The sequence below is a fragment of the Bos javanicus genome, chromosome 21 (assembly GCF_032452875.1).
Source record: "Bos javanicus breed banteng chromosome 21, ARS-OSU_banteng_1.0, whole genome shotgun sequence".
Taxonomy (NCBI): domain Eukaryota; kingdom Metazoa; phylum Chordata; class Mammalia; order Artiodactyla; family Bovidae; genus Bos; species Bos javanicus.
Window position 1 is genome coordinate 29,759,273 of NC_083888.1, and position 19,897 is coordinate 29,779,169.

Below are 19,897 nucleotides of genomic sequence, written 5' to 3' on the forward strand. Positions count from 1 at the left end.
CCTCCAGGCAGGGAGAGCACACGGATAAAGTGGAAAGTCAGGAAATAACAGGGTGTTTGGGATCAGGGCTGAGCCCTGTTGAGCTTGAGCAGAAAGTCTGTGGGGCAGTGCGTGAGGCTGGGTAGATCTGGAGCCACCACACTGACTGCAGCTGATGCACTTAGACTGACAAAAAGACAGACATGGGTAAGTAACACAGAGATCAGCACACTCAGAATATCCTGCAGAGAGGTCAGCAAACTCTTCCAAGAGATGTGAGCTTCCTGGTTGCAAAAAGAGACACCAGCAAATGCACAGGTGCGGGTGGCAATGTTTGGATGGCAGAAGGTCACAGTACACTTTCTGGAAGATCATGTAACCCCTCTGGACCCAGGCTTACATACACATGCAGGACTGGATTTGTGCCAAGGACCCCAGCATCATAGCTGGTGGTACCTTATTACTCCTGCAGTCTGAGGACCCTCTCCAGGGATGGGCCCCTCCAACAAGAATATGGTCCTTGTTGGTCAAACTCACCTCCCCAGGTAAACATGACCTGAATTCAGTGCTGTGACCCAGAGCAAGGATGCCCCAGACCTCACTTCAGACCTGTAGTGAGAGGTCTGTTCTATAAGAGGTGGACTGAGCTGAGCCCGAAAAGTGTTCGAGGGAAATGCAGGGCGTCTGGGACGGGCCCCGAGATACCCAGAGGAGGATGGAGCCCAAGTGCAAAGGAGACATTCCACGCTCCTTAGGCTTGACCAAGGGTGACAGGGAAAACAAGGGCCCCACCCACTGCCCCCTTCTGTCTCAGTATTAACTCATTCCTGTCTGTTGGCTCCCCGTTCAGCGTAGTGATATAACAATCAGCAATTCCACTGCCTGGCGATGTCTGCTTTTAATATTTTGGTATATTGTCTTCCACACGTTTATATATACTTCCAGTGAAATTAGGATCTCACAGTGTTCACGGTTTGGAATCCAATATTTTCCCCTTAAAATTGTAAATTGAATTTTTCACGTTATTCTTCAAAAACATGTTTTGCAAGTTGTGTCTTATTCCATCATAAAATATTCAGTATCCCTCTCTTATGGAACTTATTTCACCTTATTCTGTATCAAACCTAGAGAAAAATTACAAAAGAAGACATCTCTCCTCTTTGCAAAGTCTCAGGCACAGGAATGCCTTTGTCCTTCTAACACTCAGTGTACACAGGCACTGCCCCCGTCATGACCACAGGTGGACAAGGCCACAAGCCAGGTGGTCACATGCCACCGTGGTCCTGACTGATGGCAGGTGTCTCACAGTAGCACAGCAGGCCCCCCAGTTCTGCCTGGGAGGAGAAAGCCTCCTGCAGGTGGCCCTTGCTCTTGCTGTGAGAGGCTGGGCCGAGACTGAACCTGGGACTCACGGCCGGTTGATTCTTTCCTCCCAGTACTTTGTTTCCCCTTGGTACTCAAATTGCTAAACTATGTACAAGCAAGTCTGCTCAAAGTGGCCACTCTACACTCACCAGCAGTGCTTACTGGACCTGCTGACCAGCCCTGCCATTGACCTAGGGTGTGGGGCACGCATAGAAATGACAGTAATCCTGGGGTCAGGCTTGTGGGCAAACGTGTGGGACAAGGAGATTCTCTGCACAAGAGACCCAGACAAGGAGCCATGACTAGTAGACTGGACCCAGGACTTGCCCTGCCTGGGAGGAGGCTGCAGGCAGGTCGGAGGGATGAGAAAGCTCAGCTCGGCCAGTTCATAAAAGGAGCATTGATGGCCATCTTCCTCTGTCTGTAGAAAAAGACTGCAGAAAAAGATGACCGGAAAGCCCACGGCAGGCCCCTGTTATCACATCTTTGCACAAAAGGATGCGCAGCCAGACTGAGCCTTTGATCATCAGTCAGTGTGGGTCACTGCTCTCCGAAAGCTCTCCAGAGGGTCCCAGCTCACTTCAAAGCCCACCTTTCCACTCTCCACCTCGCCCCTTCCATCCCAACTGCAGACACCTTCCCCTCCCTAGTACACCACATGGGGCCCCTCGGGGTTGGCCCTGACCTTTTCCTCCACCTGGGATGGTGACTCAACCCTGTCCCTAACCACTCATGTCTTTGTCCCAATGTCTCCACTCACACTGTGACCAAACCACCCAGCACTCTGTCCTCTTAGCCTGCTTTGTCTCCCCTTACATTGCCACTGCCTGCAACATAGTGTGTTACATGTTAATTCTATGGCTGCCTCCCCTCCCTTCCCCTCAGTGTGGACTCCATGAGATTTTAGGAATTTAGTCTGCCCTAGTTGCTGCTGTGGGTATTCCCATCACTTAGAATGGTGCCTCACCCTTACTGTAAAATAAGTATGGAATTAAGTGGAATTAATAGTATTCAGTTAAACAAATGAACAAATGAATGAATAAATTTCCCTAGTCTCTCCCTGTAGCCAGAGCTGCATCTCTCTTGGTGCTTCTTCCATTGATTGGGTTTCTTAACCACTTCTGAGCTTCCCCAAGGATGTACTCAGAGATGCTGGGTTGTTCTTATGACCCCTGGGCCAGGTGGGGCACTTCCCTCAGAAGCAGGTGCTCTCCCAGCGCCCAGATGTGTGCAGAGATGCCTCAGGGCTACAGATACTGGATGCAGCAGACCCTCGATGAAACTGGGGTCTGACTGCCATCCTGCCTTGGGGCCCTGCATGAGGACACATGATCCACCGTCCCCACAGGCTCTCTCCCACTCCAACACAAGGTCAGAACCACAAACATTACATCCCTCAGAACAAACCTTGAGAGGTTGAGGGCAGCCTGCGAAGGGCCCCCAAGACTTAGTGAAATGGCTGTTCCTTTAAGAAGGGGCTGTGCTCCTTCATTCCGTGCCTGCATCTGCAGGAAACATCAGGAGGGAGGGCAGAGGGGAGCTGCTTGCTAATCGAGAGAACTGAATATCTCGCTACTGCATTATCTGTTGACAAAGTTGTGGGGGCCAGGACTGGTAGGTGGTGGTGGTCTCAACTCTTCTGTTTTGCCCCTTCCTCACATATTTTCTTGTGGCTCAGAAGATAAAGAATCTACCTGCAGAGCAGGGGACCTGAGTTCGGTCCTGGGGTCAGGAAGATCCCCTGGAGAAGGGAATGGCTATGCACTCCAGTTTTCTTACCTGGAGAATTCCATGGACAGAGGAACCTGGCGGGTTACAGTCCATGGCGTCGCAGAGTCGGACACGACTGAGCGACTAACACGTTCACTTTACTTTCACATCTTTCCTCTCTCCTCTACTCCTCACGGACCTCCTGGCTGCAGGAATGTGGGGCTTTCATGACCGGGACCTGGTTTTGCGGAAAGCTCTCTACACCATGATGAGGACAGGGGCCGAGAGGGAGGCCCTGAAGCGAAGGTGGAGGTGGCAGCAGACACAGCAGAACAAGGAGGTGGGTACCTGTCAGCATGGCAGAGCCAGGACGGTGCCAGAGTGCAGCCAAGGCCAAGATGGGGTCCTATTTGGGGCCCCAATATCAAGTCTGTCTTATGAGATGCGGCAGCAATGGCTCCATCCCCTACTCAAACCCACTAAAGAGGAACCCATTCCAACAGTCAGCCCCTGGCCACAGTGACCAGACATCCTCTCCCCTCTCCTGTCCTGGTATAATTATGAAAACCACCTACCCTCACTCACAAGGCTGACCCAACCTGAATGGTGAGTTAGATGGTCACCTGTGAGGTCGCTGCTGGTGCAGCCGCTGATTGGCCCTGGCGTGGCCCCAGCCCCAGGGTGTGTGCTCAGTCCAAAGAGAATGTTTATCCCAGAACCTTAGTGAGCACTGGCCCTTTGCTGGCATGGAAGCCCTTAGAGATGGGTCTGCCCAGGTCCCTGCACACATGTCAGTGGTCAGCACCCAGCCCAGTACGTGTGCAGGTTCCATTCGGTCGCTCTAACCCCTGAGAATGACCACTGTTGCTGAATGCACTTCTGACAGCATAGAGGTTGGAGGTTGGGGGTTCTGAACAAATTCTGTCCAGAGCAAATGCTGACAGTCCTTGGCCACTAACAGTGCTCACCCCAGGCTGACCAAGCCGGGAAGTCGGGCTCTCAGCCAGACTGATGTGGGTGCAGGGCTGAAGAGGTGGACGCCACCTCCTAACCCCGCCCCGCTTCGTGCCAGTCAGGGCTGGTGTACACGGAGGAGGAGTGGGAGCGGGAATGGACGGAGCTGCTGAAGCTGGCCTCCAGCGAGCCACGCACACACTTCAGCAAGAACGGCGGCTCGGGCGGGGGGTAAGTGCTGCCCCAGCCCTCCCCATGACGGCATGGGAGGTGATGGGGGGGATGTGGGACCCCCAAGCTGGGGACGACACAAGGAAGACTCCTGCCTTCAGATCTTAGATTCTACCAAGGACGCAGGGCAGGTGGTAGGGGATGACAGGACCCTGCCGGATGTTTGGAAGAAAGTGTACACAGTCACCGTGTGCATCTCCTGAGCTCAGGCATGGGGGACTCACTGTCCAGCCAGCCTGGGGAGGGCCTAAGCTGCCCACGCGCTCACCAGGCTCTGAAGCTTCAGGCTGCTGCTGGAATCCTAACCACTGGGCCACCAGGCAACGGTGGTGGTCTTTTAAAATAACCTCCATGAAACTTGGGCCAGCAGGGTTCCAGAGCAGGTAAGCGTCATGCTGGAGCCTGGCCCCATGGTGAGTGACGTGTACAGCCCCACTCCTGCCCAGACCCTGGCCCTCCGGCCCCAGGACAGATGGGAACAGACCCTGCACTGCTGCTCCCAGCATGGACACTGGCCCGGCAGTTTTTCCCAGAAAGAACCAGGTTAAACATCTGAAGAGGTCGGAAGGGAGCAAGGGTCAGACTCAGGGATGCACTTGACCAACCTCCTGCCTTCTTCCCGCAAGACTCGCAGTAGCCAATCCCAAGGCTCACTGGCGGAGCCCCAGCAGGAGACCCTGGAGGCAGGGAGGCGTGTCCACGACTCACTCAGAGAGAAGGCTGGAGACCAGGTTGGGGTCCAGGCAGGGCGAACCACCAGCCAGAGAGCCATCATGGATAGGCTGTTTAGAACTGGTGACCACAGGGAGGACGCTCTCCCAGACCCCAGGAAGGCAAGACCATCATGAGCTCTCTGCCGAGTTCAGATGCGTGAGAAAGCCTGAATGGCAACTGTATCAGTAGATGCAGATGCGGTGAGAACTGTGAGAGCGAGGCCAGGCAGAGGCTGGGGGCTTCCGCGCAGGCGCACTCAGAGCTACAGTACTCATTCTTTCTCATGCTCCTACTCGCAAATCACAACATGTCTGTTTCTTGTGGCTAAAGCAAGAGAAATCAGACATTCTGTGCTACTTACTGCACCTCCAGAGACTTGTGAAGTGCTACCTCCAAAAGGCTGCTGCTGGAGTTTGTAGTCCCCTCCAGCGAAGGTGAACTCAGCTTGCCCATCACCAGAGCTGCTAGTGGGGCCATGGGTAAGAGGGCTGGTCCCCAGAAGGAAAAGAAGACATGGGAGAGAGAGGAAAATAACTCCACCCCAAGTCATGCGGGTCTGCATGGAATCCAGTGATGGAATAAAGTTGCCCATCACCACCTGGCACGTGCAGCCCCAACCCCGACTATGGACACTCTGGGGGAAGAGGGTGTGTGTGCAATGGGAGGAATCCATTACTTGTTATACAACTGGTAAAATCTATGAAAGCAGTTAGTGACGACCTCTGGGTGCTTCATCTGGTTTAATGGCAACTGAGAACTAAGAAAGGGGTCTTCCTGGTGGACCCCAACCAGACGCCCAGACTCAGATGTCATGGATTAAGAGTCCCAGACTGGGTGCATGATCTTGGGCATATCTCCCAAGCTCCTGGACCCTCTTTGTTGTTCAGATGTAAAATGCATTTGGTAGTAAGGGCCCTGCTGGGCTATATCGGTTTTCCATGGTGGTAGAGTAAACCACACCAAAACTGGGGGGCTTAACACAGAGACACTGGATTTTTTCCTGTTCTGGAGTCAGCATTCTGCTCTGGAATTTTCTGGAGCCTCTCCTGGGGCTGCAGCATCTGGCAGTTAGTCTGGGTGGTGCAGGACCATCCAAGATGGCCTGATTCACAACTCTGGCTCTTGCTGAGCCTCCATCTAGATTTCATCCTTGAGAAGGCTCAGGACCCTTACAGTATGGATCAGGGCAATAAGAGGGGGCAGCCTACACTGTAGAGGTTCAGCTCAAGCCTCTACTTGCATCAAGTTTACTAATGTCCCGTGGAAACATTGGCCAAAGCAAGTCCCATGGCTGAGCCAGCCTCTGGGCAGATAGACTCCATCCTTAATAAAAGGAGGGGCAAAGTCCCATTCAGTTCAGTCGCTCAGTCATGTCCAACTCTTTGTGACCCCATGAACTGCAGCACGCCAGGCCTCCCTGTCCATTACCAACTCCCAGAGTCCACCCAAACCCATGTGCATGGAGTCGGTGATGCCATCCAGCCATCTCATCCTCTGTCGTCCCCTTCTCCTCCTGCCCCCAATCCCTCCCAGCATCAGAGTCTTTTCCAATGAGTCAGCTCTTTGCATGAGGTGGCCAAGTATTGGAGATTCAGCCTCAGCATCAGTCCTTCCAATGAACACCCAGGACTGGTCTCCTTTAGGATGGACTGGTTGGATCTCCTTGCAGTCCAAGGGACTCTCAAGAGTCTTCTCCAACACCACAGTTCAAAAGCATCAATTCTTCGGTGCTCAGCTTTCTTTATAGTCCAACTCTCACATTGCAAAGGAACAAATACACAGCAAGAAGGCTCTGTGACCATCAAAGCAGTCGGCCACATTCTCTGATTCTGTTGGCACTGGGCAGTGAAATCATGGGTTTGAAAGTGGAAAGAAGCTTTTATGACTAGAAACATAATGTTTATTAAGACATTGTCACATTCAGCCTGTGAGTTGGCATGCCTGCTACCTATATGGTATGTTGTAAGGCCTATCCCAAATACCTGAAATGTATGGTTTCCCTGACTTTCCATGATTCATCTCCCTGTCCATAGTGTAGTGGTTATGACACTCACACTGGCTCATCTGAGTGTCTGATATTCCACCTTTAGAAATTCATTCCTGTGAGTCTTGAAAACGGTGGAGCCTTAGGGGCTTTCCGGAGTCTCTGACTGTAGAGCAAATCCCTTCCATGAGTTTATATGTCCCATGAGTTTATATATACTCTGAACCTTGACCTCCAGACCCTAGACCTGTAGGAATGGAACATAAAAATAGCTTATTGTTCTGGGCAGTGAGGATTGAAGAAAGAAAGCCATGAATCTCTGCTGGGCACCTATCTGCCTTACATACTACCTAAGTGCCACTGTTACATGTTGGGAAACTAATGTTCTGAGAGATTAGTTGACTTACCTCTGGTTTGTAACTGGTGGAGCTAGAATGCAGACTGAGACCTGTCTGAGTCCAGGACCCTGCAGTTTACCATGGAAGACGCTATGACAAGTTTTATAGCTTCTTAAGAAAGATAGAATTTTTTGAGTCCTTGCATATCTGAATTTCTCTTTATTCTGTCTCACCCTTGATGGATAGTTTGGGTATAAATTCTCTTTAAATTCATGATATGAATGATGTCATGAAAGATGTTAAATCAGACAGAAAGCTATCAACTTCCTGGCACTCAGTCAAAGTTGGCTAATTTGAAGTGAAACAATTATATGAAATCCAAAGACTAAATATGTTCAACCAACTTCTTACTCCACCTTTACAGACTCTGAAAAAGATTTATTCGTTAACTCAACATGTATTAATTGCCTGAGGCATGCTGTGCATTTCCAAACACACTATCTCATTCTGTCATCACTGTAACCCTATGAGATAAAGGTTATAATTCTTATTTAAAGTATGAGGAAATTTGGATCAGGATAAAAACTATTTGCCCAGGGTAGTCTGCTGAGTGGAAGAGCTGTAGTTCAAATTCAGGTGTCATGCCTCCCAGGTCTCCTGGTCCCTGTTTTTCCTCTTACCCCTTAGCTCAGAAGCCTCTTTCTGTTCTTATAGAGAATTGAGTTCTTGCTCTTTTCTGTGGGTGATAGAATGGGGCCTCTTTGTTTTGTAGTCTAATGCCAGGATGTGTTTCAAGGGAGTATCATTTCAGATCTCAGCCTTCATTAACAACAGGCTAATAAACCTTTGCCATCAGGTGTCTTTCTGTGTGAGGTACAGAAAGGTATTTTCCAACTCAGTCTCTCTGGGTCTCCCTTTTCCTCCTCTACCAAATACTGAAAACCTTTGTAAGCATTAGTTCTATGATAAATTAATGAGAGGAATTACTTAAAAATTTCAAGCAATTTTCAACAACCACTATACTCTTTGGAGGCAGGGAATAAATCAGGACCCTCTCAGTTTGAAGAATACCATGTAAACCCCATTAGGGAAATGAAAATTAAAACCACTACATACCTATAAGAAAGTCAGAAAAAAAATATACTGGCAATACCAGGTGCTGGTGAGAGTGCAAAGCAAATTTTACATCACATTGTTGGTGATATAAAAATGACACAACCACTCTGGAATACAGTTTGACAGATTCTTGTAAATTTAAAAACACATTTGCCATATGACCCAGCAGTCCTACTCCTAAGTATTTAGCCTAGAGCACTGGTTCTCAACCAGGAATGATTTTGCCCCCAGGGGACATTTGGCTAGATTTAGGGAGAAGGCAATGGCACCCCACTCCAGTACTCTTGCCTGGAAAATCCCATGGACGGAGGAGCCTGGTAGGCTGCAGTCCATGGGGTCGCACAGAGTCGGACACGACTGAAGCGACTTAGCAGCAGCAGCAGCAGGGATATTTTGATTGTCACAACTGGAATGTAGTCTGAATACTGCTAGAATCTAATGGGTAGAAGCCAGGGATGCTGCTAAGCCTTCTAAAGTGCACAGGACAGCCCCCCAAACAAAGAAATAGCTAGTCCAAAATTTCAGTAGTGTCAAGATTGAGAAAATCTTCCCCAAAGAAATGAAAATGTGTGTTCACACAAAGTTCTATGTAAAATGTTTATAGAAGTTCCATTCATAATTGCCCAAAACTGGAAACAACTCAAATGTCCTTTGATAAAAAAAAAAACTGGAGTACATCAATATTATGAAATACTATTCAGGAATTAAAAACAAACTACTGATATATGCAATGACTTGCATGAAAGGATCAGGTCTCAAAAAGTTATGTATTGTATGTATGGTTTCATTTATATGACATTATCCAAAAGGCAAAACTATAATGATGGAGAACAGATCAGGGTTTCATTTATTTAGAATGAATGTCTGACTTTCCAATATCATTTCTTGAAAAGACTATTCTTTCATCATTGAATTGCTTTTATGTTTTTCCAATACCTATAGGCAATATTTATGTGGGTTTGGGAGATTTACGCTGGGTGGGAGATTCCGTATTATGTTCCATTGAAATATGCACCTGTCCTTTTGACAGTGTCACTTTTATAATAAGTCTTAAAATTAGGTAACATCACTCCTCTAACTTTATTCTCCTTTTTCAATATTTCTGGTCCTTTTTTTTTTTTTTTTTTGCTTTCCCATACATATTTATAGAATCAGTTTATCTATATCTGAAAAATATTCTGCCAGGATTTTTATTGGTATTACATGAAGTCTATACATGAATTGGAGGATTGAAGTCTTTAAAATGTTGAGTGTACTTACACATCTTTTTCCATGTATTAGGTAGACACAGTATGCTTCTTCATATACTTAAATCTTCTTTGATTTGTTTTATTAGCATTTTATAATTTTCTGCATAAAAGTTCTATACATGTTTCAGTTCAGTTCAGTCGCTCAGTCGTGTCCGACTCTTTGCGACCCCATGAATTGCAGCACCCCAGGCCTCCCTGTCCATCACCAACTCCTGGAGTTCACTCAAACTCATGTCCATCAAGTCGGTGATGCCATCCAGCCATCTCCTGCATCAGGGTCTTTTCCAATGAGTCCACACCAGGTGGCCAAAGTATTGGAGTTTCAGCTTTAGCATCAGTCCTTCCAGTGAACATCCAGGACTGATCTCCTTTAGAATGGACTGGTTGGATCTCCTTGCAGTCCAAGGGACTCTCAAGAGTCTTCTCCAACACCACAGTTCAAAAGCATCAATTCTTTGGCGCTCAGCCTTCTTCACAGTCCAACTCTCACATCCATACATGACCACTGGAAAAACCATAGCCTTGACTAGACGGACCTTTGTTGGCAAAGTAATGTCTCTGCTTTTGAACATGCTATCTAGGTTGGTCATAACTTTCCTTCCAAGGAGTAAGCGTCTTTTAATTTCATGGTTGTAATCACCATCTGATATATACCTGAATATTTCATTTGAAGCTATTGTAAATGATTGTGTGTGTGTGTGTGTGTGCACGCGTGCTCACATACACGCACATGTATATGTGTTTTCATTTGGATCTGCAATTGTTCATTGCTAGTTATTGCTAGTTACTGATGTTTGTGACTTTGTATTCTGTGATGTTACTAAACTCATATATCAGTGCTAAGAGGTTTAGATTCCTTGGGATTTTCTACACAGATACTCATATAATCAGTGAGTAGGGGTAGGTTTATTTCTTTCTTTCTAATCTCTATGCCTTTTATTTCTTTTTCTTATTGCACTAACTAGAATTTCTAGTATGATGTTGAGCAGACATGATGAGAGAGGAAACTCTTCCCTGATTATCACTCTTAGTCAGAAATCTTTCATCAATAAGATATTTGTTATAGATTTTTAGTAGGTATTTTTTATCAGATTGAGGAAGTTTCCTTGTATTTTTTTTGTTGAGAATTTCTATCATTAATGAATGCTGAATTTTATCAAATACATTTCTACATCAGTTAATATGATCATGTGGATTTTTTTCTTCTTTAGACATTAATATGGTAGGTTACGTTGGATGATATTTGAATATTGAACCAGGGATTTCATTGCAGGGAATCATTGCATTCCAGGGTTTAATTCCACTTTCTCTTGGTGTGTTAAAAGTTTTTCTTTTGTTATTTCAATTTGGCATATTATGTTGAGAATTTTTGTATCTATTGCCATGGAGGTTATTGAACATAGTTTTCTGTTTATGCACTACTGTCTTTGTCTACTTTTGGTGCCAGTGTAATGCTTGTCTCATAAACAAGTTGGAGACAATTCTCTCTCCTTCTGGGCTTCCCAGTGGCTCTAGTGGTAAAGGAATCCACCTGCCAATGGAGGAGACCTAAGAGATGCAGGTTCAGTCCCTGGGTTGGAGAGATCCCCAGGAGAAAGGAATGGCACCCCATTCCAGTATTCTTGTCGGGAAAGTTCTATGGGCAGAGGAGCCTGGTGGGCTGTAGTCCATGGGATTGCAAGGAGTCGGACATGACTGAGCATGCATGTGTTGCACACACACACGCACACCCCTCTATTTTTCCCAGTAAATTGTCTATAATTGGTGATGTTTTTTCTTTAAATGTTTGGTAGATTCACAAAATCTTTGAATTCATCTGCAATCAGATATTGCCTTTTCAGAAGTGTATTAACTATAAATTCAGCTTCTTTAACAGTTATAGAAAATAGAAATAAGTAGTTTTGGGTAGCTTGAGAAATTGTTCCATTTCATCAAAGTTGTTGAATTTATGTGCATAGTATTGTTTATGATTTTCTCTTGTAACTTAATACCTCAGGGGGACTTCGGTGATATGCCCTTTCTTTTCAGATTCAGCAGTTAGTGTCTTTTCTTCTTTCTCTCTCTCTCTCTTTTTTATTTTTTTGATCTGCATTGTTAAAGTTCTGACAATTTTATTGATCATTTAAAAGAACCAATTTTGGCTTAATTGGTTGTCCCTGTTGGTTTTTAGATTTAAATTTTATTGATTTCTGTTCTTACCTTTAGAGTTTCTGCTCATTCTGTTTGCTTTAGGTATATTTTGCACTGATTTTTCTACTTTATTCAGGTGAAAGCTTAGATTATTGATCTGAGATTTTTTTTTTGTAATATATGTATTTGGGGACTATAAATTTCCCTCTTAAGAGCTGCTTAGCTGCGTATAACAAATTGTGATATGTTGCATTTTTATTTTCATTGTTTAAAATATTTTCTAACTCCCCTTGAGATTTTCTCTTTGACTACTGAATTATTTAAAAGTCTATTGTGTAAGATGGTTTTGTTGTCTTTCTTTACTAATTCTGGTTTAATTGCCTTATGATCTAAGAACATAATTGGTATGATTTAATCATTTAAAATGCCTTCAGTTTTGTGAAGGAGTGAGTGTATTGTCTGTCTTTGTGAATATTCCCTGTGCATTTTAAAAAGATGTGTATTCTGTACTTGTTGTAAAGTGCTCTGTTGATGTCAGTTAGATCCAGTTGATTGATGGTTTTGTTCAGATTTTCTATACCCTTGCTGATTTTCTGTCTACTTGTTCTTTCAGCTACTGAGAGAGAAGTTTAGAGCCCTGCAATTATACTTATGGCTGTTTCTATTTCTCTTTCAGTTTTGTCAGTTTTTTCTTCTAAGTATTTTGAAGTCTTATTGTTAAATCCACATTCATTTAGGACTATTCCACCTTCTTTCTGAATTTATCCTTTGATCATTGTATAATATCTCTTTTTATCTGGGGCAGTTTTCTTTGGTCTGAAGTCTACTTTGCCTGATATTGATAAAGCTTCTTGAAATTGATCTCGATTAAAATTTTTATGATCTGTAATTTTCCATCCTTTTATCTTTAACCTACCTATATCATTATATTTGCAGTGAGTTTCTTTAACACAGCAAATAGGTATTATTGATTCTAACAATTTCTATTAACTGCTACATTTATATAATCTGTATTTAATGTAATTATTGATCTGTTTGAGTTTTGGTCTCCTGTTTTATTATTTGTTTGCTTTTTCCCATTGTGTTTTTTGTTCCTCTGTTCCCCTTTCCTTGTTTCAGTTATTTGAATTTTTAAGATTCTATTTTAATTTAATTTTTATGATTTTAACATCTTTTCATAGAGTTTTTAAGTGGTGGCTCAAGTAATTACAATATACATATTTTAAGCAATTCCTTTTGGAATTCAAGTGCAATTCAAAATCCTTGCTACCAAATAGCTCCCTTATTCTCTCCTTTATGGTATAGTTTTCTTATGTATTTCACCTACATACTTTAAATACCCCATCAGCCAATATAATATTTTTAATGTGGATCTTCAAATATATATTAAAGAACTCAAGAGGAAAAGGATACTCTATTATATGTATGCAAATCATGACTATTTCTGTTGTGCTTCCTTCATTTCTGATGTTCCAGCATTTTTCTGGTATCATTTTCTTTCAATCCAAACATTTTCTTTTAATTTTGAGGGAGATTTTCTGGTTGTGAGTTCCATTACTAATTCTTCTGAGAATATGTTTATTTCACCTTTTACACCTAAAGGATATTTTTAACGGATATAGAATTCTATCAGTAGTTTACCATCCTTTTCTTGCAGCACTTTAAAAATCTCGTTTCCCCTTCTTCTCCGGTAATTCCTGATGAGAAATCTACAAGTCACTTGAATTACTGTTCGCCTGTTCAGTGTATCACTTTTCATCTGGCTGCTTTCAGCAGTTTTCCTCCATCCTTAGGTTTCAACAATTTGATTTTGTTGTGTCTGGCAGGGCTTTCTTTAGGTGTATCCTCCTTAGTTCTCTGAGCTTCTTAAATCGATAGGTCTGAAGTGTTACCCAGTTTAGGAAGCTTGCAGTCATTATCTCTTTAAGGTTGTGTTTTGTTTTTTTTTTTTCCTTTTTAGGGGCTGTGTACTCTTTCTCCTCTTGGAACTCTGATGACATGAGTATTACACTTTTGGTACTGTCTGAAGTCACTGAAATTCTCCTTTTGTCAATCTTTTCTTCTCCCTCTTCTTCAGATTGGGTCATCTGTTGATCTGTCTTCAAATTTACTGACTCATTCTCTCTCATCCCCAATCCGCTATTGAGTCCACTCAGTGAATTTTTTCTTCCAGTTACTGTATATTTAATTTCTAACATTTCCATCACTGATTGGAGCATTTTCACAATAACTTCTTTAAAATGTTTGTCAGATAATTCTGACATCCACCAACTCAGCGTTGGTAGTCTTTTGACCATTCTCTTCCTTGGGAAAATTGAGATTTTTTGTGGTTCTTCAGGTGTCAAGTACATTTGGATTGCATCCTGGACATTTTGGATATTACAAGACTCTGAGTCTTGTTAATAATCTATGAAAAATCTTGACTTTTCATGTTAAGCATGTAGGTTCACGCTGTAAATTTCAACCTGCCTTCTCTGGGCTGTGGTTTTCAAAGCCTTTGCTGTCCTATTTGCCTAAGCCACACATTACACAGTCTGTAACCTGGGCAGGCTTTTGAACTGTGGTGTTGAAGAAGACTCCTGAGAGTCCCTTGGACTGCAAGGAGATCCAACCAGTCCATTTTAAAGGAGATCAGCCCTGGGTATTCTTTGGAAGGAATGATGCTAAAGCTGAAACTCCAGTACTTTGGCCACCTCATGCGAAGAGTTGACTCAGGAAAAGACTCTGATGCTGGGAGGGATTGGGGGCAGGAGGAGAAGGGGACGACAGAGGATGAGATGGCTGGATGGCATCACTGACTCAATGGACGTGGGTCTGAGTGAACTCTGGGAGTTGGTGATGGACAGGGAGGCCTGGTGTGCTGCGATTCATGGGGTTGCAAAGAGTCGGACACAACTGAGCGACTGAAGTGGACTGAACTGAACTCAACTGAACTGAACCTGGGCAGGGGACATTCAGTAAGTCCTCAGAGCCTTTGGTGTACTGATTAGGGCAGATCAGATCAATAATCACCCAGCCCAGAGTTGAAGAAAGGGGAGTCCAGGAGTTCATAAACAACCTTATGGGATTGTTTTCTGAAGTCCTTCCTGCTTTATAATCTTCCAGGTACTTTCTTGTTCCCTGGGACTCCCTTTTCTGTCCTCCAGCCATAATGTGCTGCTGTACACCTAGCCCTGTCCAGCGCCCCTGCTCACGAAGGGCTCATGTATGTTTTATATTGTCTCTCCTTCCCAGTGCAACATCCTATTGGTGCAGCCAACCCAATCCTTCTTTTTGATTCTCTTCCAAACCCTAGCTCAGTGCTGGCCAAATGGGGCTGCGTGTACCAACAGAACCAGATCCTGGACCAGCAGGTGTGGTGCTGAGCGCTTGTGCCTCCACACACACCCCTGCCTGGGGCCCATGACACCAGTGCCCAGACTTGACCTGTTAGGAGCCAGGGAGCAAAGGCCAGCCCTCTTGGGATGAGTGCTCACACCATTCTCCCACACAGCCTTTGACTGGGATCTGGAGCAGGGAAGGCTGGCTTTCCTAGGGGATCAAGATTCACTGGAGATGGGGAAGGACAGCAGCGTCTGACAGGAATTAGAGCCATGTCATCCACTGAGCACACACGTGTTACAATATGATCTGTATCGAGCAGGGCTGTGAAGCTATCATTATCATCTCCAATGGCAGAAAACAAATTCAGGAAATTAGTTCTCAGCATCCCTCAGCCCAGAAGGGACAGAGCCAGGATTTGAACTTGAACCTGATTGCCAACATAAACCCACCCTCTTATCAAATCAGAACATCCTGATGCACAATCATGCAAATGATCCTAATCAGGCATGAAGAGCAAGAATCAACAACTTATCCTGGAATTTGTGATGAAAATAATCAATTTTGTTCTTTAACCTTTTATAAAGCAATAGCTTACTTTTTCTCCATTGGATGAGACAGGTTATGGAGCCTGAGAGGCTGTTAGAACAAAGAGAAAATGAGACAGAGAGGGGGACCTTTTCAAGGACTCTTGGGCAGCCCCCACTGAGTGACTGACGTCCCAGGCCTGCATCGCCCCAGTGTGCTGCTCATTGTGCAACTGACTTCCCACAATTTCATTGCTGTGCTACATAATTTCATAGTAGGTTTGCTACTTTTATTTTTTATTGGGCTTTTTCAGAAACAGCTAGATTCTTAAATGGTTTCCTAATGTACAGTCTCAGAGATATGAACTTGTCAGTCTTTTTTACATTTATTTTTATTTGGCTGCACCAGGTCTTAGATGTGGCACGCAGGATCTTTAGTTGTGGCTTATGGGATCTAGTTCCCTGATCAGGGATCAAACCCAGGCTTCCTGCATTGCGAGCACGGAGTCCTAGCCACTGGACCACCAGGGAAGTCCCTTAATTCAGTCTTTTAAGGAAACCTGAGTGGCATGCTGCTGCTGGGAGGTACTCACCCCTCAGACTGGCACTCTGGGGTCAGGGCTTGGCCTGTTGTGGGAAAGGAGGCACTCTTACAAATATTCCTCAAGATTCTGTGACTTCTGTCAGTGAACCAAGCAGGAAGACTGTTCACCTAATGAGTTCTCACATTTGCAAATGCGGAATCCATTCAAAATTTTTAAAGACATTGCTTATTGAAAATATGATTGAAGCTGTCGCTTCATCTGTCAGGAGCCTTCTCTGACCTTCCTATTTAAAGAAGCCCCCATTTACCACCATGCTTATTAACATCTGATACTTTTTCTTGTTTCATCATCTGTTAATTGTCTGTCTCTGCCACCTAGCCCATACATGTGCACACATGAACACCCACATACACACACCTAGCAACGGTGCTATACCTATAGCAGGCACTCAGGAAGTATTTGTCACGCAGATGACCCCAGCTTCTTCATTTTAGGCAGTGAGATGAGTCCTCACCCCTAGGCCTTGGCCACTGTTGAGAAGCTCTTTGTCAGATCCCGAGACCCTCTTGGTCCCTTCAGAGTGCCACCATCCTTCCGTCCTAGATCCCCAGACCATAACTCTTAGCAAGGTCCTGGCTGCCTGCACTGTTGTGCCTTAAGAAATCTTTTTGAAAAGCTGCCCATCTGGGCAGACACGGTTCCTGACCAGATACAGAGGCCCACCTCAGGGCACTGGCTGGCCTCAGCCCCTGTGAGCCCCTCAGGCTGACTCCCCATCCAGCTTCCTCTCCACCTATGTGTCAGCTCATCAAAAATGTCCTCATGGCTCCAAACCTGCCCAGGAGAAGGGGTCAAGCCCCACCACTGGCAGAAATGTTGCCAGTGACACATATGTGTCAAGTGAAAAAAATGCACAGCGCAAACATTGAGAATTATGTTTTATTTGGCAGACAAAACTGAGGACTTAAGCCCAGGAGGTAGCCTCTCAGATAGCTCAAAGGACTGCTCCAAAAAGGTAAAGGAAGAGCCATGTGGGAGTTTTTACAACACAGACCAAGTAGTCAGAGCATCAGAAGATTACAGTTAATTAAGGAAAATCAGACATCTGAAGTTAAGAAGTACAGTGCTTTTCCATGCATTGGGAAAGTGCAAGAGTCTGGGCTCCCTGAAATTATTCCTTTGATATGCACCTCAGCTACCCGGGGCCAGTATCCTGGGCTTTCTCATCCTTCGCGTCCTCCAGGTGCACCATCGTGGGTGGCTGCAGCGTCTGTTGGTTTGATGGTGGGCATCCTGAGTTCCCTCCGAGTTCGCCATCCAGGCAGCTGTAAGGTGATGGTTTGGTGGCTGCGATATCCTCTGCTTACGGACGTGGCAGGCAACAGTGTTTTCACTGACACATGCATAACGAGTGCTGTGCAGCTATGGGAGGGGAGGAGACCGCATACTACGGCAGAGGCCTCTCTGGATGACCCTTAGGAAAAGCAAGGGTCGGCAAAGTCCATGGGGTACCCTGCCTTTCACCTAGAGGTGGTGGGGAGGGTTTTATGTAGAAGCTAAATATGCACATATATTCATAGTCCTGTATATGTGTGTATGCACACACAAACACATATGTGCTTGTATTTTTTAAGTTTTTATTGAAATATAGTTGATGTACAATATTGTATTGGTTTCAGGTGTACAGCAAAGTGATTCGATTGCACGTATACACATATTCTTTTTCAGATTCTTTTCCATTACAGGATTATAAGATACTAAGTATAGTTTCCTGTGCTATATCGTAGGACTTTGTTGTTTATATTTTTATATATAGTAGTGTGTATCTGCTCGTCCCAAACTCCAAATTTATCCCTTCCAATACCTTTCCCCTTTGGCAACCATAAGTTTGTTTCCTATGTCTGTGGGTCTGTTTCTGTTTTGTAACAAGTTCATTTGTATCAATTTTTTAGATTCCACAGATAAGTGATATCATGTGGTATTTGTCTTTCTCTGTCTGACTTGACTTGACTTAGTATTATCATCTCTAGGTCCATCCATGGATGCTTTTATTTTCAGATGAGAGGGTACACAGGGTACTGATAACTATGTCACAAAGAGAATCACCATGGCTGGGGTGACCATACAACTTATCTAAATTGGTACATTGTGGAGAGTGAGAGTGGCCACCGGCCATTGGTGACCCATAAAGCAGGACTTCCCTGAGCAAAATAGGAGGTGTGGACACCACACCTTGGGGAGGGTGATAGGGAACATGTCCTGGGGGGGCCTGCACCCAAGCTGCCCCTCTGTGTAGCCGGGTGACTGCCCTTGGGCGAGACCCCACTGGCTGCCCAGACTGGATTCCTTGTCCATGACATGGGCTCTTGCTGGGATGTCCTCTAAGGCTGTTACTGCCATTTAAGCCAGGACACCCCCGAATCTGCACTGTACCTTTTCATTCCTGCCACCAGCTTCAGTGCCATCTGGACTCACTCCGCCATCCTTGCGTCTTGGTCCCACCGCCTCTGCTGAGGGAACCCATCTTTCTCAGGGGGTTTTCACTGGTGGGTGGGTGTCCCTGTGCTCCTGATCCCCCCTCCCCAGGTACACACTGAAGTAAAGGGAACACGTTTGTTGTGGCCTAGGGCCTGTGAGGAAGCTCTCAGACACACCCAGGTGTGAGGATGAAGCAGTTACATTGCACGTTAGTCTTCTTAACCAATAACTAAGTGTTTTAGGGATGTTAGGTGTCTTTTCCCAAGGGCAAGATTCTGTTTACAACCCCACATCTAGCATTGCTCAGTAAACTCACAGGAAGTTGATGTGAAGTCTTGGGATGAGAAGTGGACGTGAATATTCAGGACTGGCTTTGCTGGAGCTGATTTCTACCAGCAGGCTCAGTCACAGTAACTCACACGCACAGGTCACTGTTCCAAAGTCTTCTCCTGTTTGCCCATTTGCACCTCAGAGGAGCCTGAGGAGTCATTAAGCCAAATTCCCAGCCTGCATCCAATGAGCAGGAATATTTGCTGAGGCTCCAGAAGCACAAGGGCATGCAAGGGTGTTGAGGGGAGAACACAGAATGAGGACCCACCCCCAGTTCAAACCTGCTCCCTGTGCCCTGGGAGCAAGGAGCCGGAGCAAGTAGGGAAGGACTTAGAGATTCTCCGGCTGCCCCCAGGGTGGAGCTGGGACCCTTTCTTCCACCCTCTGGGCCACTGAGCAGAGTCACAGTTGACCTTTGGCTCTCATGTTCAACACCAAAACAGGATTTGCTTTGCTCTAGGCTCATCTCCATAACTCTTCTCCAGTTGGGCTTGCACCCCCATCACTGCTGTCTGTGTCCAGCTATGAGACTTGCAGATGTATGTGGATCAACCACATGCCCCAACCCTAGCACAGATCTGGGATGGATGGGCAGACAGGTGGGTGGGTGGATGGACAGGTGAATGAACAGAAGGATGAATGCATGTGTTCATGGATGGATGGAAGCATGCATGCATGCATGGATATGCGTGTGGCATTGTGTTAGACTCGGCATGTGTATGTTTTAACGTGCTCCTCTTTTGCGTCCCTTCCTTCCCTGAAAAATTCAGTCCTAAATCCATAAGGTTCATCAAAGCAAGATGGGCATCTGCAGTGGGCAGGGTGCAGGGTGGCAGGACACAGAGGACCAAGGCCAGGGTGTCAGAGCCAGATGGAGTGAAGAGGGCAACTCAGGGGAAGGGCAACATCACTGGTGGAGATTTGG

General features: G+C 45.4%; 1 protein-coding gene across 2 annotated transcripts in view; it reads left to right on the forward strand.

Moving 5' to 3' along the window:
* Positions 1 to 19,897, forward strand: part of OTUD7A (OTU deubiquitinase 7A) — a 397,895-nt gene that overhangs the window by 343,061 nt on the left and 34,937 nt on the right. For both annotated transcript variants that reach the window (XM_061394664.1, XM_061394665.1), the window contains 2 exons: positions 3,267 to 3,394; positions 4,127 to 4,239. In XM_061394664.1, coding sequence (XP_061250648.1) covers positions 3,267 to 3,394; positions 4,127 to 4,239 — 241 coding nt within the window. The remainder of the gene's footprint in view (positions 1 to 3,266; positions 3,395 to 4,126; positions 4,240 to 19,897) is intronic.